Below are 25,439 nucleotides of genomic sequence, written 5' to 3' on the forward strand. Positions count from 1 at the left end.
CTAGAATGAGTGACAGTGATGCTGAAACCCAGTTTCTCAGGTGACATTGTGACCTAGAAGCAAGTTAAATATGTTTTCTTCACCAGACGAACTAATAGGAATGTTAATAAGTTTTCTGTAATGTGAAGTCTGRCTTTATGAGTTTCTTGTAGCTTTTTGTAAGAGTCAGCAAACCTGGTTAAGTCGATAACTGGGCATGGATGAATAACTGAGCAAAACCAGGAGGCAGGCAATTTGGAAAAATCTTTTTTTGCTAGTGATACAAAATATTCAAGATAGTAWGGGGAAGGGCTAATGGAAGGGGAAATGGGAGATTTAATAATTATCCTAATAATTATCCTAGAATATCATTTAATAATTAGATGATATTCATTACTGGTAAAACCAAAGTGATGCAAGTGAAAAAAAGCTGTCCTATGTTATCATCCAAAACGAGAGGATTTGAGCAGGCTATTAATGCTGAGGAATGAGACCACGCAGTTCCATGATAACATCAACTTGTTGCTAGGCAGCAGATCAAAAAGCTAATGAAATACTAGGAATTATTAGAAAATGAACMGAGAACAAAATAGGACATAATTATGGCAATGCATAAATTACATGGCTCACCCAAAAGTTGAGTATCATGTGCAGCTCTTCTCCTGTCATCTCAAAATAGTTACATTAAAGCTGAGAAAGGCTGAGGAGAGAGCAGTGTGTGTGGCAGAGTTGGTTCTCTATAGGGCCAAATTAACTAGACTGGAGCTCTTCAAGAAAGAAAATCTGGGAATGAGTATATGACCAGAAGTGTGTAGCTGATTTATATGCAAATTGGTACACAGCAAACCACCAGTGATCAGTAAATATAGTATGAAGGCAGAGAGAAGTATTGGTTATGCTTGAACTCTTTTTCTTTATTTTTGTTTGTTGTGACTTGTGGTCACTCATAGAGTTAAAATACAGGATGATCCTGAAATTATAATCTGACTGTTTTTACAGTTTTCCAATGTAAAAATAGTTTGTGATAGAATTAATACCGTGTTATTTCAGATAAATCCTAAAAACTGTTATCTAATACATTCATCTTTTCATTTTCTAATTTTTCATTACAGGAATAAGTAAATTTTTCCAAGTCTCTGGTTGTCACATGAATTTTCAGAAATGGTTTTTAGCATCAAAACATAACATCATAAACCTGTAAAAATACCCTGCTCAAAAATATTCCACCTAAGCAAAAGCATGTTTTGGCTGTAGAATTTTCTTCCCTTTACAAGAAATCTTAATTCTCAATAGAACTAAAGTGCTTTAACATCCCTCTGTCAGGGAGAAAAAAAAAAAAAAATTTATCACTTACATTAAAGGATCCTTTATTGATATGTGTATAGGAACTGTAAAACTGTTAAATGGGAAAATAATTCTTTGAGTGTTAGTTCAATATTGGCAGCTTGATAACTGTGATTCCACAGCACTAAAATTCAAAAGACTTTTCTAGAAGGTGTTCTATAAAATCAAAACTTTTGTTTATTCAGACTTTGTTTCTATTATACAGATATCCATTTGGAAGAATTTCCCACCCTACTTCACTGTGCAGCCAGATTTGGGTTAAAGAACCTTGCAACATTTCTGCTCAGCTGTCCTGAGGCCACACGGGCTTGCAAAATAACGAATAAATATGGAGATGATCCAGAARGCATCGCGAGGAAACACGGGCACAAGGAGCTAAGAAAATTAATCCAAGAATTGTCAGTAAGTCCATACGCTTTCCTCATGTCATCTACAACCAGGGAACTATGATGTTGCACTACTGAGATCCCATAGTACCRCTTCTTGTACAGACTAAAAGTTGYAGTCCTTCTGTCTGAAAATATTGTYGTACCCTGTCTCGGAAAGAGGGGTTAAAATGGGGTAAATTTGCTTTCTTTGTGCASTGCCCTAATGGAAATCAGAGCTTTTTTGCTGCTTGGTTTTTAGGCGTGTAATGGAAAGGAGAAAAGTGAGCCAGAAATACCTTACGTGGCCTGCTTAGATTGGTGCTTTCAGCACCCAAACAATGGTTGTATTGGAAGTAGTCTAGACCAGCTGTCTAGAGTAGGAGATAAAGACTTCTTTAAAAGGGACTATGAACTCTCAGTTTTTATGAACTTGCTGCCATTCTTCACTGTTCAAAAAAGAGTTCTTTCTCTGYCTTGGCTGTTCATGCCACTGTGAAGGAAGGGTAAMTTTTACCATGGAGTAAATCTTTCTTCAACTAGGTATGCAAGAGGGGTTTGAGGCAATATTGCCTTTTCACATGAAAGGTAATAGTAAAATAAGGGTCTCTGCGTAGTTTTACCATGCAAATTATTGCAAATAAAACCTAGCAGAATTTCAGTAAAAGAACAATGTACCATAGTAACATTTGAGAGCTTTAACCTATTTTAACCCATTTTTTGTGCTAAGTGTAGTATGTACAGTATGTGTCTACAGCTTTTGATACTGCAATTGAGATCARATGTAACTGAGTAAAATATTATCCTCTTTACCATCCAGCATAAAAGTGTCCACCAAACTGTGCTGTCTTCCTGGATCACCATGTCCGTAATTTCATATTTAACAATTTCTAAGTGCCTCAGTTGTCTCACAGTCACCCTTGCACTGGTCAGAAACCTCCTGYCAATAGCAGTCTGATGTGTAAAGTCAGGCTTTTCAGTTCTTGGAGTTAACTAGTTTGGCTTGAAGAGGATGGAACTGTATTTCCTAACCTCCCTATCCATATATCTGGCTAGGCGCTGTCTTTGTATGGTCAGATTCTCCCAGYAGAGCTGTGCGTGAAAGATTGGTAAGAAGAGGCAGAATATGAATAAGGTGATACCTAACTCTTGGTGAAATACCTTGATTTCTTTTCTAATATGGTCACATGAGATGAAGGGTTGAAATATGATTGGAAAACCATATTGAGAATATGGTTTGTGTTGATAATTTTTCATGTTTAATGATAATGATTAATGTCCATAGGACATTTATTATTTATACTAGTGTTGTAGAAACTCAACTTACRTGACTGTTGTGCACTGTACATGGAACTGGAAGCTTCAGAAAATGGGTAATTTTGGTTTTTATCCTAATGAACTCAAGCTCTGTGATTTGGAGCTTCTGCAGGAGAAGACATAAACACAGATAGTGCAGATAGACTCAGCTGATGTACAGTGAGAGAGTGCTTTGCACTTCTACAATCTTTTTATATTTTAAGATACTTCATCAGAGATGGAAGGCAGTGCTTTTGAGCGTGATATATTTCACTCTAAAAAGTGTGTAAAGTGTGCACATACCTCTGGTTAGCTTTTCTCTATTAGTAAGGTGATTAATTGTCCTAGTAAAGTCTTAAGTATAAATTTTTCAGACTGAAACATGCATTTAAAATGGCAACTGAGTTCTACAATTCAATTTTTCCTTAAAACCCTTATTTCATGGTACATACAAGTTATTGTTTGCATGTAGACAGTTATCAGTAATTGTTCTCTGCTTTCCCAAGTGTGAATACTTACATTTGTATTCAGTGCTGAAGTAAAAAACTACTCTATGAACATGGTAGAAGTGTGTAGTCTGGTTGGGATGTGCAGTTGTACTATCTGTTTTCAGTTGAATCTAATGGTGTGGCTTACTAAAGCAGCACAAGTAAAAATCYGAGTGTGTTTCAGTTCTGCCAAATGTGTAATATGATATTATAGAAATGTTAGCTCTAACCACTGGAAGAAAAATGGCTTATTTGTGTCCCCTGTAATAGTGCACTTAAGAACAAAAACACTTGCTGTACTTTTGTAATTGATGGGGATGTGGAAAAGAAATACTTTCATGTCTCTGAGCCAAGAAGAATTTAGTTTGTTCCTGGAACTTCCCATTACAGCTGTAGGATTGAAATTCCTTATTATTACAATGGAAGTACTTTTACACTTGGCCTACCTCTCGCTGTTTTAAAAGTGTTACTTGTGTTTGGCTGTTCCTTTAATGAATAGCCCCAAAATATTGACCATAATTCATTGCTTCTATCTTAAAGAGCAGTAGGGTTCCAGAAAAATGAATGCATTAAAACATGCATTAAATTTGTTGAAAATCCTGAATAATAKCTTTCATTTCCTGGAGAAAGACCAGAAAAACCCAAAAGTGTTGTTTTGGGCTGCAGAATTCTTAGGTGGGTAAGAATTCCCTGAGATGATCAGAGAGGGAGCATCAAAAGATCAAGTGTCAACAACTCAACTACTATTTCTGCCTTCAAGCACAGGGTGRTTTTGGTGTCTGCTGAGCAGATCAGTGCTCAGGGCTTTTAGATGCTGCAGCTTTGCTGGTAAGGCCCTTGAGCCCCCTGCCCAGCAGCCTTAGTGGRAAGGTGCTCATGGCTCTATTGGCAGAAGTGAGCCACAGGAGCTGGCTGTTTTGCACGCTGGGTCACCTGAATGACACAAGTTCTCTGTCCTTGCTTAAAAGAAAAACTTCTTTTCTGAAATTGGACACTGCCAATGTTGATGTAGGGAGTGTTACAGCCACAGCAGACAGATCTGGAGTGCCTGSTGGGTATGCTGGGAACTGACCTCCTGATGTGCCAAAGCAAAGCCCAAGGGAATGATCCCACATCATTAGGCATGTTTCGCAGCTATATTAATGCAGAAGGAAGAGATTTTTCTGCTTTTAGTGCCAGTGTTAAGTACAGGATCATTAAATGCTGAAACCTCACTCCCGTTAGCATCCTGTAGATATCTGTGCTTCCACCAGTGGTAGTGTCTGCCTTTTCTGCCAGAAATCCTGCATTTCAAACACTCCTTGAAATTGTCTTGTCTAGAGAGGGAACAATGCTTGAGTGATTTGTATTAAAGGTACTAAATTGGTGAAATTGTGTCTGAAGGGGTYGTTAGTGGGGATTATAATGAAAACTCAGTTTCAAATCTGCCAGCAGTTTATTAGGTTTTTTGKTTTTTTTKKTTTTTTTGCATTTTAGCACAAAACCACCTCAATGGGCATTCATTTCTAATTTCTGCGTGTTTCATTATAGTTTCGATGAAGTAATTCTCTCTTCTGTAGCATAAAAGAAGGATATCACTTAACAGTCTGCKATAACATCCTGAATTGTTAAGTCTTCTGCTTTTTATTCCTCTATACCTTTAAGTATTTCAATGTTTTCCACAATTGCTTTTAGGCTGTGCTGCTTGAATTGAGTGTGTCAATTTAAAACTAGTGAGAGATATTTGGTGGAATACTGACAGAAATCACTGTCTCAGTATCTCTGAGCTTTTTGAGGCTCAATTGGTTCAGCTGATGCTCAAATGCCAGTAAGAAATGCTTTCCATTTAAAGGTCAAAGCATGTCTGCAGTCAGCTGTTACAGTACCCAGGACAGGTAATACCTTGTTCAGTCACAGTAGTTTTTTGAGGTATCAGAACTGTGTTTCAGATGTATGCCTTCTCTCTGTGCTCTGTCCCTGAAAGCTGCTTTGACACTAGCTTGTTCTTCTTGCTGCCAGCTGTGGCTTTCTAAGTCTATGTAAAAATTCTACCTYCAGATTATAAAGAAATCACTTAAATTATGTTCTTAACTAGCACACAAATGAAGACTTTAAAAAAGAATGCTTAGAAATCTTCTCTCATCTAGTTGAGTAATGAGGGGAGTATGTTCTATTTGTGACCTGACCATTTTAAATTGGAGGTCACACTGGTGGCCTGTTTAGGCATTTATGCTTTGGCTTGGGAGTAATTCTTTGTTCCGGCACTTTGGGTTTCTATTTTCTCCCTTTTAATAAGAGCTGTGGAGCTGAATGTGTCAYAGTTAGGAAGATTACTGTGTACCACTGTAGTATATATCACAGGTTCTAAAAAAAACTAACAATTCAAAAAGCATTTTATTGGTTGGTCAATGCAAATAACTTCTGATTGCTGGCTTCAGCCTTTAAAGCAGATTCCTAGGGGTGACATAAATGCTATTTAAATATAAAAATTGAAACAGTCATTTCATGTTGTCACCACACATTTGAGAGAGRACAAATTAATTTTTATTTTTAAAATACCTTCTGACATTTYAGAATTGTTTACCAGAAGTCCATGGCAGAAAATGCAGGTTAATTGAACTTTTTTTAACCTGCCCTGTAGCCAGGCCTGTAACAATCTGCAGCAGAACAGGAGACTGTTAAAAAAGTCTTCTTCCTCTGCCACTAGCAAAACTGTCTGGATTTCTTCTTTAACATAATTTTCTGTCTGCCTGCTTCAGGCATCCCTTAGGCAGCTATTGAAAATATAATAGGCATTTAATTCTGTACCTATTGGTGGAAATTCCTTTATAATGGCACAGACTGAGATGGCCCTGCATGGCTGTTGACAAGAAGCTTGTTTTCTTTCCAGAAGGGAAAGTTACAGCAATTCTTTCTGACTCTTTTGAAGTGCATCCTGCAAAGTCTAGATCCGTAGTTCTGGAGTTCACTGCTATTAGAAGTTCTCTCAGAGGCAGAAAGAAACACAATCTTACAGCTGGTCCTAATTTTCACTCASAGCCTGTTTTATGGAAGATGTATGTTTTAGATAGCGGGAGAGGGAGGAAAGAAGATTTTTTTTCCCTGAAATGCCAAGCTATATTTTTATAAATCATAGCAAACTGAAAGGACAGGCAGAAATGTAGGTTGAGAAGTAATTCATCATTGTACACCTCTCCCCTCTCATCTCTTACTTTGAAGTGCATGGCTGAACCAGAATAGAGAATCTCTTGAAGTATCTTCAGCTTGATGAAATAGARAACAGTCTACAAAAACAGGGTATTATGGAAATTGAGGGTGCTTTTTCTCTCAGTTGTTTTATGTGAGAAACATGTCACTTGGCTTTGTAGCTTCTATTGCCAAATGATAGTAAATCTTTAGACTGCAGGAATCCCTCAACAAGGATTCTCATAATTTGCTGGGGAGCTCTAGAAGCTCATCACAAATCAGCATTTTCCGAGCACAGAAAGATTCTTCCATTTATGTTTAGCTTTGTGTTTCTGTAAAAGGCTRTAAAATGTGTCAGAGCTCCTCAGCAAGAAACAGATTTTTACATCTGGTTGCAACATCTTCCTGAGCTATTAATTTTCTGCTGGGAAGGGGTCACATGTAGAAAGATGATGAATCATAAAGAGTTTTAAAATAATCTGATCGCTGTCAATATTTCTTTAATAACTTTAAATGCTATTGCAGTATTGCATTGGTCCATAGCTCATTATTTTCAAATATCTGGTAGAGTATGTGACAGRGAAGAGGATTAGTCTGGTTTCTGAAATTCCGTTTAATCCACCAGGGCGTCCTTGGTGAAACCAGCTGGGATTTAATTCTTGCCACAATATTTTAGTGCTCAGAAATGTMAATTAGATGCATTCTTTGGTACATTGGAACTTACCTAGCTGAAATGAATWAGTGACTGACTTATTCATCAATATTATTTGATTCTCTTTAGTGACTGGACATTCACAAATCAAGCTCTTAAAGGGAGGCTTCCCATAATCAGGTCTTGGTTTCAGATTYTGGAGAATTTATTTTACTAGGTGACAAGATTTCCCTTTTCCTTCTCATGTGTTCTCAGAGGGATGCGCTTCTTGTAATAACAACTTGCCAGCATATACTGCCTTTTGAGGTCAGGCAGTTTATGCTTTAGTGAAGAGATAAGGTACARACTGAGCACAGAAAATCTTGGCCTTCAAGGAGGAAAGGCTAGATTTTTCTTTTCTAAAAAACAGGCTATTATACTACACACATTTCCAGAGTTTCTGTATTGACTTTTATTCAGGCAAGAACCTTGCACCTTAACTGTGAGTACATCTCCTGTCAATAATTATGCATTTGGAAAAAGAATGATAAATGGAACTGCAGATTTGGAAACCTTACTTTTGTGTAAGATGCCTGTTGAAATTTGTGTGTAGTTTAGAATGAAAGAGAATGTTTTTTCCAAGTAATTGTCTTGTATTGCATCTTTTGATATTCTGTAATTATAGCAGTGGCGCAGTGAAAGTCAGTTATTTGCAATTCACCATTTCTAATAGCTTTTACAATTTTTAATAGGAACTTGAATACTAATGGAATTTCATGCAAAATGCTTGTGAATTAGAARTAGGGAAAATGCAAAAGGATTTTGTGATGATACCTCTGTTCTTAAATATATTTAGGATTGTAAAAGCTAAACCACAGATTTTCACTAGTTCTTCTGACTGTTTGTTTACTGGGTGACATCAGCAAAGATACTTGGCTTAAGGGGCCATTTGGGAAAGTGGGATGGGGAGTGTCCAGTTTTTCAGAAGTCCTGTGTAGCCTGAAAAGAGCCATTCTTATCATTCATCAACATTATCAAGCTCTGAATTTGAGTGTTTCAAAAACATTTGTCTAAGCAATTTATATTAATGAAAAATGCAAATGCAATACTTTATAGAAGAGAGAAAAAATAAGTGACCACCTTATGTTGCTGTAGAAATCAATGGCATGCCTATGTCAAATCTGGCCTCTGCTTCTATAAATAAGTGTGAAAATGAKAAGTTGAGGTAGATAAATACTCTGCACTAGCTTGAGGACATGTTAGAGGGTATATGGTAATGATATATAGAACAATGACTGTTTTCAAAGAAAATGAGCTGCTCCTGCCTAACCTCTCTGAGGGAAAATGAACAAATTGGACATGAAATACTGTTGTATATAAGGTGTCATTTTTCTGTTGTGCTTGTTAAGAAACTTCTGAAGCTAAAAGCATGGAAAGCTTGCAAAAGGCTAGAGATTTTTGTGTATAAGTTGGGAACTTTTAGCCACTGTGTAGTGTTTTTTCATTGTAAAGGTTCAAGTCCCCTACCCAGGTTACAAACCAGTTGTATGAAGTTAAGGAAGATGTTTTCCCAAGGAGAAGGTTCCCCACAGTTGTCCATTTAAACAATTGTTCCTTGCACCTTGCAATCAACCTTCCTGTGCTAACAATTTCAGCAACTGTATTGTCTGTGTTTGAGAGAGAAGACCTCCTCACTTGACATCTCAGAAGCCCTTACAATGCAAAGAGAAAAGTGAAATTATATAAAGTTGTCTGCTAGCCAGGTTRCTGCAGAAGGAAGGATTGCTGAAGTATTCTAATGGCAAGTCTAGAAGCAGGTTTTAAGTCTTGTCTCTGTCAGTTGAAGCAATTTGAAGGTGTATGTGTAGCTGTCAAGAAGTGGGTTTACCTTCACACAGGATGTGCTGTCAGCCTGATTATCTGGAAGATGCCCTTTGGCTGCCTCCCAGTGATCTGTGAGGAATCAAACATCTGTCATACCTTACAAGTTGTTGAGCACGAAGAAAGTGTATTAACAGTGCCTTTCTCCAGCCCTTCAGAAGGGAAAAAAAACCCCAGAATTTTTAAAAATACAAAAAAAAATGGCCACTACAGAGAACAAACAGTAATAAGGGTCTTTGAGCTTCATGGGGGCAAGTGAAGGAAAAGTAGAAAAGGTAAAGGGGCTATTAAAATTATTGTGGTAAATACAATCTGTGAGCCAAACCACATTTTGAGTGACTTTGTGACCTCTGAGGGAAGCATTTTGATCTCAGAGCCCTAAGAAAATCTAGGTGGAAAAGCAAGAATTAATGACTAAAGTTAGGTAAGAAGCTTGCTGAGTCCTGAGCAATCTGAGGCTTCAGAGCTCTGCACAGATCTAATAGTGATTTACTAGGCTTTGCTACAGCTGTAATTTATTGCTTAATTAAAAAAATTGTCTTAGAGGTCTACATCAATAGAATGACCATTAGGGAAAGGCATTTCTCAAACTAAGCCCRTTATATGGAAACTACTTAAGAATTTCTGCCCTGCATGGTGTTCCGTTTAACACCATCCTCCAAGGCCTCAATTTATAATTCTCTCTGAGGACCCTGCACAGAAGGCACACTCTTTATTTTGCCTTTGATTCTTCCTGCCCCMCATATGTTTTACAATAAATGATTCAGTATTTTATTGCCAGAGCTAGGGTGTCTAAATCATTTTCATTTCTTCTGTTTGATGAGAGCTTAAAAATGTTTTCTGTGTTCCCGCACTTGATCAAACTCAGAAAAACATGCAGCAGTTGAAATACAGATGTCTGCTTTTGTGGAAAAAAAAAAAATAAAGCCAATGTAACTGCTTATAGATTGCTTTATAATACATGTTGAATAAGCATCACAATCAGTCTGGTTGAAATTTATGCAGTTTATGCAACAGACACAGGCAGACCTTCTCAACCCCACAAGCCACATGCCAGAATCTTCATCTTCACATGTTGGAAGTTTGGTAGTTGTTCTTGGGCAGTTGTTAAAGGCTCCCCACAGCTCTTTCTTTGAAGATGAGGCACTTAAGTGGGTCTTAGCACTCTCTGATGATGCCAACCTTCAGAGCCACTTTGGCTTGATTTTACATGCTCCTGAGATTTTAGATTGTTTTGCTGTTCCTGTATGGCCTTGGGGCATGACCTGGGAGTTGTCCTTGAAATATTAGAGAACTGCTTAGGACCTGCAGTTGGCCACCTGTGGCATTCTGAATTCCAACTGAGTTCATCTGCAGTCAATAAATATGGCTTTCTAAGAAGCCCAAGAATAAAAKTAGGCAGAGTGGTTCCTGCCATATGGAATTCACTACCAAGTTCCCCTTGGGCTACTGAGGAAGACAAAAATCAGCATCTGTGCCACCATGGAAGTAACAGAGTTAGTGTGATTCCTAATTGGATCACTCAATCAAGCCTTCAAAGGTCTTTTTAATGAGATGTATTTTTTAAAAACACTGCCAGTTGATAGCATGTACTGTCTTRCATAAATGGGTCAAAGGATTGAACAAAAGTTTCCATGGAGACTTTAYATGACTGCAAGGTGCTTTCCAAATTAATTAAAGCCTTGTGTTGCAAGGAAAAGAGGCTTAAAGGTGACAGATTCTAGTACTGATRTATAGATCTGCAGTCAGTTCTGGCCGCTGTGTCCTAGGGACRCCTGTCATCACTGACAACACAATCAGTGAAGTTTTTAGCTATAAAAACTAGTGATTTTTATAGAATTCTTTCTCCTTCTCTTCATAGCAGTTAAACAAGACAGACCCAGGTGCAAGCCTGAGYTAATTGTGCACCTACAGAACAAGAAAAAAACCTTCTTCTGGAAAATCCAAAACACATAATTTCAGATTTTTGAAAGCATGATTTGAGCTCATTAGCKAGAACTGTTGGAGTCATTTTTTCTAGATTATTAATTAAAGAGTTGGAGGTTTATGTCCAACTTCTTTACCTTTTGTGCATATTAAATGCACCCATGTAATGGAGGGAGAAAAAGATGCTATGTCTTACTAGCTTTTTTGTAAACAAAATGAYGAAGAAGCAAGTTTGCATATCCAGTACAATAGAACTGCGTTGTGTTGTGTTTCATTAAATATGATGTCCATGTTTAGAGCTGGGGTGCTTGGTGAAACAGGCTTCTGTCAGACCCTTTGACTGTGAATCATTACTGAAGAACAAATAATGCAAGTTCCAGGAGACAAATGCAGCACTTTGTTCGAGCAGAACTTGAGTAGTAAAAAGGCTTCTTAGAGTTGAAAATCTGGTGAACAACTGGCTGAAGTTTTAACAGTGGTTCACCCTACATCTGCAAGCAATAGATGCCAGCAAAAATAGATTGTAGAAGTACATGAGCAGAGGCTGAGACCTTGGAAAAATGCAAAGCTGCTGTTGAACAAAAACATCCATTTCACAGAAATAACATATCCAGGCCATAAGTTAGCAAAACCATAGCTTTATAAGAGGTGGTAATTGAAACTATCTACCCCAGCAGAGGGGGGAAAAGTGAAAATATTTTGAACAAAAGATAAAAGGATTTGCACTTACTTGGAATTATTTTAATTTAGCTTTTTCCACCAGCAGCTGAAGATCACTGTTAGTGAAAATATAGGTTGAAATAAGGTATGGTGATCTAAGTAAAGATGCTAAAAGTGATCACTAAAGTGTCTGGAGTTYTGTGAGCRCCAAGGTCATACCATGTGGCACCTTGTTTGCATAAGCATGTGGTCAAAATTTGATTCCTGGGACATAAGTAACATGGCCACTTGCAAAAATAAGTGCCATTATTCCTAGCAAATGAGAAGTATGTCAGAATTTCAATAATTTAAAAAKATTAATATGCTTTTGAAAATCCTGTGTTCAATGAAGTGGATTGTAAAAGGCTTTTTTTTATTGCCTGCTGTTTTATTACAAGTCTATGAGGATTCTAGGGGAGGCTAGTTATGGATTTGTGGTCTGAAGACCATATGTGGCAGTTGGTTTTAAAAGAAAATAATTTTAAATGTATTGGTTTTCAAGTAAGTGAACCGTGTGATCTGCTTCAAACCCACTCCRTGGATGGTTTGTGGATAGTAGTAATGACAAAAGGACAAAGCAACAAAGGTTGCAGCTTTCCAGTTATTGTTGTAGTAAGTGTTTTTGCTATAGAAGTTGGAATTCTGCATTTTTTTAGTGGGATGAGACTGGAAACTTTTATTTCATCTAACAATATATAACAATTGACTATATTTGTGTTTACAAGAGTGAAAGGCCTTGCAGTTAGATACAAGTTTAAAAATTTGAGTGCTGCTATTTATTATGTTCATTCTTAAAAGGCTAGGAACAAATGATATTAAGAAGGAGCTGTATGTTAACAGGCTGTAGAAATCGATTTGGTTCTGTATGAAACACTGTAAGTTGTCAGAAATGCCTTACAGKGAGGGTGGTGGGGCACTGGAACAGGTTGCCAGAGACATTGTGGAATCCCTGGAAGTGTTCAAAGCCAGGCTGGATGAGTTTTTGAGAAACAGTCTAGTGGAAGGTGTCCCTGCCCACGACAGGCAGGTTGGAACAAGATGGTCTTTGAGGTCTTTTTCAACCCAAACCATTCTGTGATTCTCATGTGATTTACAAGGAATCACATGGACTATTCCATTTCTACTRTCTTGTTTAGTTAAGAAATTGATTGTAAGAGTTTTAATTGCCAAGAGACATCACTTAGTGATTCTTGTTTCAAACATTTGAATTTGTTATAACCTTAATAAGCTTATGAGTAATTTTTTGTATTCAGATTGTAATTTGACCTTTCTTTTATATTTTTATATTTCCATATCTAATACTTAATAGCTGGTAAATTTTATTGCATTCATTTTAATTCAGTTAACGTTGAAACGCTACTTGAATACTGTTTATTTGTTCAGATGGTAACTGTAGATTAATCCACACATTTTTCTGATTGGAGGAGTTTTTTTTTATGTTAGGCACAAAATTATTGTAATGGTCTTATCAGTGTTATTGATTCTGTTGGTACTACACCAAGCTCATAACATCATAGGACAGAAATGTCATTTAGAATGGCCCCTGAGTGAGTTGGAGAGTAAATATTTCCATGGTTATTGATGTCTTCAATTTTTATCTCAGCATTGAGAGGAAATATACGTGAACATCCCTATATCTAAATTGGTGTCAATAGTGTGATTTAACAAAGTTATTCCAGTCTTTGGCTCATAACATTTGCAATTCTGTTTTTAGCAAAACACTTTGTAATTTTAAAGATGTTCTTCATTTTATCCTTTGAGTGTTGCTTTAGATGTAATATTCACATATCAGTCTAGCTTGTATGGAAAAGTATATGGTGATCTTTCCTAGAGCTCAGATACATAGCTTTATGCATAAAAATGTGACATTATGAATAACAACTAGATATCTCACATTACAAAAATCTGCCAGTATTTGTCATCCTGTGCATCAATGGTTAATTGCTGAACTGCGTACTAAATTTTTAGCCCAGCTTCTGCCTCTTTGAAGCGTTGCATGTTCAGAGTATACTAATTATTTTAGGATTAAAGTTTGAAGTTTATTTGCTAAATGAAAAAGTTATGTAGATTAGACCCCCCTCTATTCCTCTCACCTTGAATGATCCACAAAAAATGGCTGGAAATCTAAGTTCAGAAATTCAAACAACATTGTAGCACCTGACACATTAAGATCACATATTATGTCTGGATRCAAAAGAAGGATAGACACAAATTACTTGAATCACAAATTTTACACGTGTTATTCCATATTTTTCCTGGCTGTAGCTACTGAGAGGACAGAATGTGAGAGCAATGCCTATGAGGCCATTTGTTCATAAGAAATGGGCCTACAGAATCTCAGCCTTCCAGGTATGTGCAARTTATCCAAGTAACCAAGGTTTGCTTTTTTTAACACCTTGTTGCTATTTGCGTTGTAAACCGCTGTTTTGACTTTTTCAATATCCATTCAGTTTATCAGTTTATTCACAACAACTGCATTTTGTCATGACTTTGTTCCATAGTTCCAAGCCCTCAATAAACAAGTGGTAATTCAGGTGCTTTCACTGTTATTTCTTCTTTGTCACTGCTTGTCTCAGTCAAAGTTATGCTCATTTTTCTCTTGATCGGGGTTGTGCAACAGTAATTAGGAAAAGGATGACACCTTTGGGTGCRTTAGATTTTATTTTCTATACAGAAATAATAGGGTGTTTTCCAGGGTCTGAGGAAAATAAAGGAGTAGGAGAAATTTTGTTGTATGGATGTGTAAATTTTTTATGTGTGTGAGTTCTTTGGTTAGTGCTACCTAAATTATGTATGCTAATAAAATGATGGTGTTTATATAAGATGYTGTTGTATTAATTATGTATGGCGTGGATATGCTAAGAAGGTGTACAGCTATTTTAGTCTATTGTTAATTTTCTCTGACTTAGCAGTGCTGACTGGTGGAATTGGAACACAACAGAGCTGTTGTTCAGCCTTGCATGTTCTTGTTTCACTTTGAGAAATGTTTTACACCTTTGCATTGGCAGAGTGTCAGTTTGAGACATGAGTCCTGACTTCTCCCTCTAATGCCCTCGGTGGGGTTCACAATATATCTAAATGATAATACCCTTGGAAAGTACCCCTGAAACAGCTTTTAGGTTTGGAAAAAAGGCAGCAAATCTGCCCTTTGGAAATGACAGATTACTCTGTCCAGTACTGCTTGTGTTGCTTATCAGCACACAAAAAGAGGARAAGAAGAAATAGCTGGAGCAGAGGTTGGAAGCTTCACCTGCCATTTTCAGTGATAGCAAGCTGCAGTGATCTGCTACCAGAACAACTATATTTCTGCCTGTTTGCCACACTTCAAGGAATATTAAGGCAGGAAGGGATTTGATGTTCAGATCACAGAGACCTGATAGTTTTTTTTCAACATGAGGTGCTTGACCTAGGCAGTTACCTAATTGGAGGGTAATGCAGGTTAGAGTATTATTGGTGAAGAGAAGAAAGCTCTTTGTATGACATATGCCATGTCTGTCTTTCTCTCTCTGTCTGTGGAGAGAAAAGCAGATACTGCTCTGAGAAAATAATGCAGCCAGCCTAGAAAAGGTGAAAAAAAGAAGGAGGGATTCTGAGGTTAATAGTGGTGGACACAGAGGGATAAGACCATTTTGTTCTCATTTTGTATGCTAGCAGAGGTGTTGTCAAAAATTTTGCAACTGAATGCATTCTCCAAGTGAATGATGTGTTCTACAAGAAAATGCTGAGAAAGATGARCCAACTTCATAGCAAAGGAGACATGACTGCTAAATTCAGAATTAAAATCCAGGTCTAGCTTGTTTTCTCGTAAGTTCATGCAAAAAAGTGTCCTCTTTACCAAAAATTCTTGGACCTTGTTGTAGACACACTTGCCCTTTTTTAATCATACTGCTCTTCCGAGTGAAATACATTGATTTCTAGGTAAAGAGCAGCTGTTCCACATACAGGTCTTGCAATTAAACTTCTGTATCTTCATCTCCTCACTTAATTTCTAAAGGGTACTAKGTTTATTCAGCTATCTCCAGCATGTTGTAGCTGGTGGTGCAAGGTGTTTCTRTGTGTTTAGGTGTGTACCCTGCACACTTCCTTTAAAAAAACTTGAGCTCTTACATGACAACACAGAAAATTAATTCTAAGCGCTATAGATAAACCTGCAATATTAAAAGCTGGMAGASAGGAAGAYATTGTTTGATAATCWGTATTTTTAGGTGCTTCCRAATCTTAGTTGTTCTGTAAGTCTAGAAGTAGATTGGAGATCGAGAGCTAGAGATGAATACACCTAAAATTACTTATGTAAGCTTCTGTTTGCAGATCAAATATATTCAAAAAGCRTACATGTGCAGGTGGGCTCAGAGAGATTAAAAGTTTCAAACTTCTAAGTGCGGTCTTAGGAAGGACTGAGGAAGTAACAACTTTTTACAGAATTCAAATTTATTTTGAAACTTAAGAAGTCTTGACACACTTTTGTGTTTTGGTGTATTTTGCCTGGTGCGATTTGCATTTGTACTTTTCCCTGCCACAAAGTCTGTGGACATGGGAGTGGTTTATGTATCTATAAAATGAGATACCACTGTGTATTGATAGTTTCAAAACATTTTATTGATTAATTATGTTAAATGTGCAGTCACAAAATTCACAACTTTATCMCAGGAACAAGTAACTTCAGTGACAACTGAGCTATGTTATCTATTTGCTTACAATTAGATGATYCCTTATATACTCTGTAATTTGATATGTCTTTATCTGAAAGCAAAGAATAATTTGAACTAGGTGATGCAGAAGTGTCAATCTATATACAAAGTAACAGAAGGAGGGACTTCCAAACAAAATTAGTCCTGGAAGCTGTATTTTGCATCTGGTGGAAACACCATGACAAGGCTCCTCTTTGGTTTTTGTACTGCCATGGCTGATAAAATACAGTCTGTAGAGAAAGGTTTGTGCTTTTTTTGGCTTCTGAGTCATGTCCAGAATTGATTTGCACATGTTACCTCGCCTCTTGTTTTCATAAGAAACTGTAGGCTGTTCTTCACAAACCTGGAGGAAGTGGCTGGTGTGCTGTCAAGTATGCAGTGAGACGGCAGGAGTTTTTGAGAAGTCAGACTGTATATGAGGAATTTTAGGAGAGGTTATCACTCTCCAGTCTCCATTCTACAAACTAGTTGCCTATGAGGGGAAAAGGAAGGCAAAGGAAAGGAATTGCTTTCCCTGCCTATTTTTCTGTTTTGCCCCACCTTTCTTTCTTCTCTGGATGATTTTGAAGGTTCAGAGASCAGCAGATTGTGCAAGTCTATTTCTGTGTTTGTAGTTCCCAAATCTTGCAGTATTACCAAGATGTTTTGATTKGGGCTTTCTAAATGGTGTTTACTGKAGCTGATGATTCAGTCACAGCTGTTTCAGTAACTGTTACTATATCATTTATACATTTCATACTAAACAGACAAATCAAGTTTGGCAGGGACTCATGCAGTACAAGCTCAAGATTTGTAACTKATGCAGGAGCCCCTCTCTCTCTGGTGAAGGATAAGGAAGGGGGTTTGACATCAAGGAGCACTATGATTTTGATTTCTGATGTTGTGKATCTCCTGCCAATGGAGCAGTGGAGAGGGGAGTCTCCCTGTATTTTTCATGCTTCAGTGTGACAGGAGGAATAGTTTGCTATAGATTTGTCCACAGCTGCCCAGATTAGGTTCCTTTGTATTGTAGGGTGCACTCAGAACATCCTTCTTGTCTGGGATCACAGGAAAAGGCCAGCATTCCAACACTGAGAAAAATTTAAGAGTGTCTGCAGGTAGGCCAGCAGAATTTTTAGCACCTTCTTTCAGTGCTGATAAATTGCATAACTGAATTTGTGATTTCTATACTGCAGGAGTTTGGAAGCTTAGMTGTTTGCTGATACACATGTTTGCTGAGGATTTCAGGGTAATATCATGGAATTTTTCAGTATCACAATTGCTGAGGCTTGTGCAGAAGGCTCTTTCTGGCTCCATTTTTGCATGCTAGTTTGTGTATTTTTAATCCAATCTAGAGACCAGCGCCTGCCTGAATTTGCTAATCTGATGACTGTGAATCCATATTTGGGGTTTGGGATTCCCCACTCTCTTCTGGGTTACTCATTTCATGAACAGAGATGAGTCACACTCTTCTTGTGAGACTATTAAGACTCTTGGCACTAGAAATGGAACTAAATCACACAGGAGGTTCTGCAGAATCTTATGATAAGAAGAATGCCTACTAGTTGTCACGGATTCAATTGCTTGAGGGAATAGCTACATCACTTAATGGTTCAGAATTGAGAAGGCTGAGGAAAAAAAAAAGATGCTGGACAGATGTGAATTTAAATTCAAATTATTGTGTTTTAGCCTAATGGTAAGAATTACTGGATTTTAGTTCTTAACCCACAATAATTTTAACTAATATAACACCATATTATGCCCAATCATTGGTAATATGCTCTGACATTAGGGATGGTGATAATGTATTATCCTTATGCTTTATTATTCATCAAATTAATCCCTTGGATATTTCTTTTAATTTCATTTCCCTTACTCCTGGCTTTAGAATGCCTTTAGCCTATTGTATGCAGAAGATCTGCCTAGCTTTAGCAAATTTTACAGATTCTTCAGTTACAAAGAATTTGGTTTTGCTTTTCCAGAAAGGCCAATGTCTTAGTGGAGAACTTCCTCCCTAGAAGATACTTTTTAAGGGAACTGAAATTTTGGACATACAAACCTACTACAGATAGATTTCTAAAAACATAAAACCAGTATTTAGGAGGAAAAAAATTGACTGTGGTTCTTTATGAAGTGTTTTGTGTAATTGTCCTTCTTCCATTTTTCTTTTYTGTGAGTGTTGCAGGAAATGCTTAAACCCCAGAAATAGCTAGAACTTGATGCAAGCAAAGTAAGGCTTTCCCAGAGTGAAATATCCCTTTATGGAATCACCAGCCTTATTTGTTATGGCACCTTCATGACAGATGTTAGTAGTGACTTTCATTTACACCCATGTAAGAGATTACAACTGAGGCAAACAGAAAGGAGTGTCTTCTCCATAAACCCTCTTAATCCCTCTCTACTGTATAACAATATTTAACAAAATAGCCTTTCKCTGGAACCTTTAATAATTKCTAGTTGAAAAACTTCATTCCCATKCATTGCATATTTGTTCATTGGGGCTTTTTTCCTATTTATTTGTCTTAAGCTGTGAGCAAAACAATCAGRGCTTCAGTAAAGCCAGTGCAAAGATGACAGTGAACTTTTAAGGACTAGGGGAGGTCTCAGTGAGCATGAGAGTGTTCTAATTTTAAAGGTATTTGGCATTTTTTTAGTACTCTGATTATGGCCTAATTTCTTATTTCTAAGCAGGTGTTTCCAGATTTTACAATGTTGGTGGTCTTATTCTAGCAACACAGTATGAACTGGTCCAAGAATGTTCAGATGGTGTATGTATGTGAGAAGTGGTTTTGTCAGAATGTCTCAAGCATGCTTGTTGAAGAGATGTGTATGACAGCAGTTCAGTATTCATGGCTGAAATACATTTTAGAGCATAGATTTTATTTGGTTTGACAGGTGGCAGACGACCTCTGTCATCTGTTTTTTTTGTTACTTTCCTAACCCTTATATTTTTAAATAATAGGAAAATAGGGAAAATTAATATTAAAACTTTTCTGACCAAAAAGTGTTGTCATTTTACTTTTTAGTGCTGGTTTAACAGAACTATGTTCAAGCCCTTTGTAATTCTTTTCTTTTTTATTTTATTGTTAACACTTATTGAAAATAATTGTCTTCTTTTTGAAACTCAAGCATTGATTAATTTGATCCTAATTGTGGAACTATTGCCAGTAATACAGTTTGTTTCATTCCATCAGACAGGCTAAAAGATTGCCCTCTTCTGCATTCTCCTTTTTATTGTTTTAGTAAAGAAGTGCCRTTTTTACATTTTTCCATTTTTTAGAAGYAAAAGGATTGCACAGAATCTTTCAACATTAGCTGAAGATATTTTTCATTTGGAAATGAGGAAGTTCCTGACCTGGGTCAGAAGTTATCTGAATAATGAAATAGCTTCCTCCAACCTCTGCAGAAGTTACAGTATGAAAAGAAAACTYTCATCATTCTCATGCATATATAAGGAGTATTGAGGTGCAGATAAAATTATTCCCTTTTTTCATGACTCATCTCATTAAACTGGATCCTSTTCATATACACATACCTATGGTTTTATCATAAATATTCTGTATACATGACTGACTGGGTCAGCTTGTGTCATATTTGTTCTCTATTGGTTGCAGTWTTGTAAGTAGCCATGCACAGAGCTGGAGAGAGACAAGTTCTACTCCACTTCTCTTCTGCTATCCTTGTAGAAAGAGGAAGTTAAGATTGAAGAATATTTCCTGAAAAAAGCTTGCTTTGGTGGCGTTAGATTCAGGAGTATGTGGATGAGCAGTTCAATATTCCCCAGTGTTTGGAATCATGTTCTGTGTAGGTTCAAAGCCTCACATCCATTAGGCTACAGCATGGTTCTCCATGGAAACACCAGGGAAGAGGATTACTGTGTGTCCTCTGGCCATGGACTTGTGGACTGCTAAGTCTAGATGATGCATTGGGGGTCTCGAGGAGTGTGGAGGTGATTTTCCAGTTTACACATGATGTGATTTTCTTTGAAAGATACGCAATGTACACCCAGTGCAGAGGAAAAGACCTCACCCCATCACCTGGTGGATATGAATCACAGACAACATTCACTTGAGACAGTAACTTAATGGTTATGTTGTGGAGGGTTTTTTTGTAGTAGGACTGTAGAGCCTGAGTTTATATTTGAAGGTCAAAAGAGATATAGAGTTCATATAAGAGTTATATAAGTACCCTGCATTGTTTGTTCATCTTGTACTAATGCTGCTGTGCTGACCTTTCAGCTCTGGAGCTGATATGGCCCCCAGGGTTAAGGCAATATCCTTCCTTCAATTTCAGTTGTGTCTTACAGAAATATCTGTGCTAAAACAGTGCTTCCCATAAAGCCTGCAGGCAGAAGGAGAGGATCAAGGTGTTGCAGATGGGTGATTTAAATTGCTAGAAGCATCACAGTCAGAGGCAAAAGTGGTTTTAATATGATGTTGTAAGAGTGCAGCTCAATGGTAAGGTTCAGTTCCTGCACAGCACAATCATTTGAACAGTGTTTCRAAACTACCAAGGCACAAATGAAGGTCACTATACTACAAGTCTATGTGTGATATTGGTCACTTACCACTAATCTGCTATAAGTCAAAGGTCTCTGTCTCAAGGACCAAACTCAAGAGGTGCACCAGTTCAAGAGGAGATCATCACCCTGCAGCCATGGCTGCTTAGCAGGGAAAGAGCTCAAGGAAAGCTCACATGGTTGCCTCATAGTCAGATTATATTAAATGGGCATAAGAGTCCTTGYAACCCACAACTTCCTGTGCTCCTTGATAAATGAGTCTTGGAAAAGTCCCCTGCTATTCTTGTGCAATATGCATAGTTGGTGTTCCAGGCYCCTGTGAATTGATGCTCACTGTGTCACTCTGCTCCAAAGGACAGATTGAAACTAGAGGAGTTCTTGGCCTGGCTACAGCTAAGGCCTTTACCAAACTGTTGCTGGTTTAGTTAAGGCTTCAAGTGCATCTGTCACACAGGTTTTATGAAATAGTTAAGTTATTCCCGTTCTCACCTCCTGAGTCCTATAGAGGATTGAGTAGCTTCCAGCTGTGGCAGAAAAAAAAAAAAAAACAACCTTTCAAGTCAGAAGATACAGAAGACAAAAGGTGGGGCAGAAAGAAACATCATAGCTGCTTTGGATATTTTCAGATTTCATTCCTCTGAAGTCTGAAAATGGATGCTGGCAGAGAGTTTCTTTCCTTCAGTTTTGAGTTTGTAGGTGGAGAGGGAACAGATGATGGACAAGCAGCAGCTCAAATCTCTGTTCTAGCTAAGCAATACAACACAGTGCTGGGCACTCATCACCAGTGTTGACAGCAGCAGAGATGGGGGTGGACAAATGATACTAGAATAACATGTACATCACCAGGAGGATGTAGTCCAGCAAATGTGAGCTATTCCTGCTTTTTGAGATGCTAACCAACTCCTTATTTTGATTGAGATTGGCTGTCCATTACCAAGGGGTTGTGCTATTCTGTTTTCAAGGCACCGTTTTACAGTATTGTAGGAGAATAATCGTCTGTATCGCAAGGTATTTCATTTCCTTGCCTAATTAAACTAGAAGGAAAATGGGTGCTGTTGGACAAAGAATAAAGACTCAGTGATTTACTTCATGTTAAGTAGATTATGTAAAAATTCGTGTTTGTTGTGTGAAGCTAAATGGTTCCTACCTGCAGTGCCATCTGTCTAGATCAGCCATTCAGGTCAGCAGAGAGCAGCAGATCTAGTGGCAACTAGAATTTAATTTAGCTTTTGTTCTTTTTATTACTTTTGCAGAATACTGTCACCAGTTCAGATAATTGGTGTCTTTRTTGAACATCTCAGTGGAAGGACCAAAGCCTGTTCTTTTGGGTCGTGGACTTCTGATCTGTAGTTTACAGGCAGAGCTGGGTGAAAAATCTGTCCAGTTTCTCTCTCCTAGCTAAAAAAATAAACCAGGCTCAACTGGGTATTTACTATCTCTGTGAGACATGCAGTGGATGTTTTTTAAATGTAAAAAAAATAAAGTTTGTAACGCTTTCATCAGATAACAGCCACGAAAACACTTGAACAGATTACAAGCAATGCTATRCTGCTGTAAGTAATTTTTATTAATAGAAGATTTCACATGTAGAGCAATTTTACAGAACATTATTTGCCTAGTAACTTGGCTAAAAGGAAAAAATGSAGTCATATAGCAGAATGACAAGAGGCAGCACTGAACTGAAGAAATCACCCTGTATGGACTTAGGGATTCAAGAGCAGAAAAATGTTTCTAGTCTGTGACAGCACGTAGGGCTCTGGAGTTCTTGTCCATAGAGAGGGATTTGCTGTAATACATGTTAACAGTGTGGTTTATTTTCTACTAATTTCCTTGAGATTCTTACTTTTCAGCCTGATACACGGCAGAAAAGGACTTTCCTCCTGGTTTGATTTTCCACACAGTAAATTTGTGTACTTTTCTGAAATTTCTGTACTCTGAAAGGCTTCGGGGCCTTTGTTTACTTAGAGATGGTMCCCACTTGCACAATCACTTCTGCTTATAAATCATTGTGGGGGGGGGGGGGTTGTTAAAGAAGTGGTAAATACAAATACATGGAACTTAGCTTCTAGTGGGTTTATGTTTMCTAAACAAAAATAGAAAGCAAAAAATTTAATGCAGTTCATGGGTGGGAGAAAGCAAGGAGTTTTGATACATGCTTTATTTTAATCACATGCCAGAAGAGTGAGAGTGTAATGCATCCAAAAACAGTATTATTGCTAATTAGACAATGATGTAAAAGAAATAAATATCAGTGGTGTCAAAATGTGGACTGACTACCACGCTCAGAGGAGTGTGCTACTCCTCTGAGACCGTAATTAGATGACTCAGCTACAGAGTTATGTGGACAGATGGTCCCCATGAATTATTCCARTAACAACTTGGTAAAAACTTCATTACAAGGGTTCTTTGCTGAGGAACTCCACGGGTGCCAAATGAAATGCTGCACCTGAAAGGCACTTGTGTGCTTGTCTGTTCCTATTCATGTCTGGATGGAGGTGATTARATTCAGACACTGATGTAGTTGCTGTTCAGAGTTTACTTGGTGTAATAAAGTGCTTGAATAAAGAGACTCGCATTACCTCCACCTAGTACATTAAGAAAAAAGAACATTGTACTGCAGCCTGTCAAAGAGTAATAGACTTAGGAGAATTTAAAGCATTACTTTTGATAAATTGGGTAAGAGAACAAAATTTGAGATCCTAGTTCATTTAAAAACTGTTGCTTTTGGCCAAGGGGCTGAATGCAGCTTGCTGGAGTTATCTTTTCTCTCAGAATAACCCAAAACTACTGTCTGCTTCACAAAACGATGATATAAAGATTGCAGAATTTTATTGCATCTGGCAAACCTCGTATTAGTTATACTAGTGTGTTTTAACAAACTGAAAGTAATGTTCTTCAAATCAGAAGGGCATGAGTCAGGTTTCAGAGTGATACATTTCACTTACRTAGCATTGGATTTAAATATCAGGCTTGACTTTAGTTTTCCATATATTTGGAAGGCTTGTGGGCATTGATTTTTRTGCACAAACACAGAACAATAAGGTGGTTGTCAGAAAATTATTATTCCTGTGGTTTTTGTTGTCTGACCACTGAACTGTCAGTATGTCATAGTTCTATATACAGCTTAGCCTTTGTGTTAATTTAATTTTTTCAGTTTTGCTTTTGGTCTTTAGTCTGTATTGTTTACATCAGCTGAACTGGCAAACTGATCACAGTAAAAATGTGAAGTAGACTGTAAACAGCTCTAGCAATCCCAATGGACACCAATTACTGGCGCTTTACTGTGTTCTCTACCGTAACATATGAAAAGACAAAAAAATAAAAAGGATAGCAAGTTTTGATCACTGGTTGATAGAATAATATATTCATAACACCAGAGCTGAGTTTGCAGAAGAGTACAGATTTGGCTTTTGAGCTTGGACCTTTGCTCCTCTCCATCCTGTTTCTTTATCTAGGATGATCATTACTCATATACTAGGTCAGAACAAAGTATGTGTTGTAAAAAGATAGAAAAAGGTATGAATATGCATAATATAAGTTCACCATTTGTCATTTGCTGATTTGTTCTTTTTAATATTTCTGTTAGCTGTGTTCAAAAATACAAAGTGTAGAGCTTCTAGTCTTTATTAAACAGATTAACCATAACTTTAGAATTTAACCATTCACATACACATAGTCTTTTCTCATAATATGTGTCAAGGGCTGACTCAAGAACATTGTGGAGACCACACATCCATTTGGCTGGATTTTCTAGTGTTCATAGATAATTCTTTTGGCCTGTGTACATTAGGTAGCAGTGAGTGATCTGTGCATGCAACTTCCTCCTAGTTTTATATTTTGAACATTRTGTTGTGACTTTTATTTGTCTTTGTACTCTTTTGAAAGCTCAGAATGTTGATGAGGCTGGTGAACATATTTGAAAAGCACTCTGACTGCCCTACACCTCTCTGATAGGACAAGTAGTGGTAATTCTGAGGTATTTGTCCACTGACAGATGAACTGCATTATTTAGGCTTTTCCCTTTGCRTGCTGTTGAGGAGTGACAGATCTTCTATGTTTAAAGTCTGCAGAATTTAGTCAAAGGCTATGTGGAGAGCAACCTATTGTGAAACCCCTGTGTGTTATTAACACAATCCTGCCCTTGCTCYGCTCAGTGTGAACGAGTAGCATCTTTGCTAGTGTTAGTTTAATGGAATTGTTACAAGCCCTTGGGTTACCAGAACATTTTAGGTGAGACTTATTTCAAAGGTTAACCAAGATTTAGGTATTCAGCATCCTTCTTCCCCTTRAGCACCAAATACTTGCTTAATTTTCAGTGGAGCGAGTTTTCCTCTGTCAGGTGCTTGCAGATTGCAGCTTTGTGGCTTACTTGGAATCTAAAAAACAGAAGAATGAAGTCTTGAGAGGTTTAAACAAATATATTAATGACATTTTCCAAAGATTATATGTATTGTACAAAAAGAGCAAGTATGTATAGGT

The 25,439-nt window shown here is 37.4% G+C and overlaps 1 protein-coding gene across 1 annotated transcript in view; it reads left to right on the forward strand.

The window, feature by feature from the left end:
• Positions 1-25,439, forward strand: part of BANK1 (B cell scaffold protein with ankyrin repeats 1) — a 123,141-nt gene that overhangs the window by 50,007 nt on the left and 47,695 nt on the right. Inside the window, exon 10 of the mRNA XM_057385265.1 lies at positions 1,529-1,725. Within this exon, the coding sequence (XP_057241248.1) occupies positions 1,529-1,725 (197 nt within the window). The remainder of the gene's footprint in view (positions 1-1,528; positions 1,726-25,439) is intronic.

The sequence above is a fragment of the Malurus melanocephalus genome, unplaced genomic scaffold (genome assembly GCF_030028575.1).
Source record: "Malurus melanocephalus ecotype Western Australia unplaced genomic scaffold, MMel_1.1 scaffold_804, whole genome shotgun sequence".
Taxonomy (NCBI): Eukaryota; Metazoa; Chordata; class Aves; order Passeriformes; family Maluridae; genus Malurus; species Malurus melanocephalus.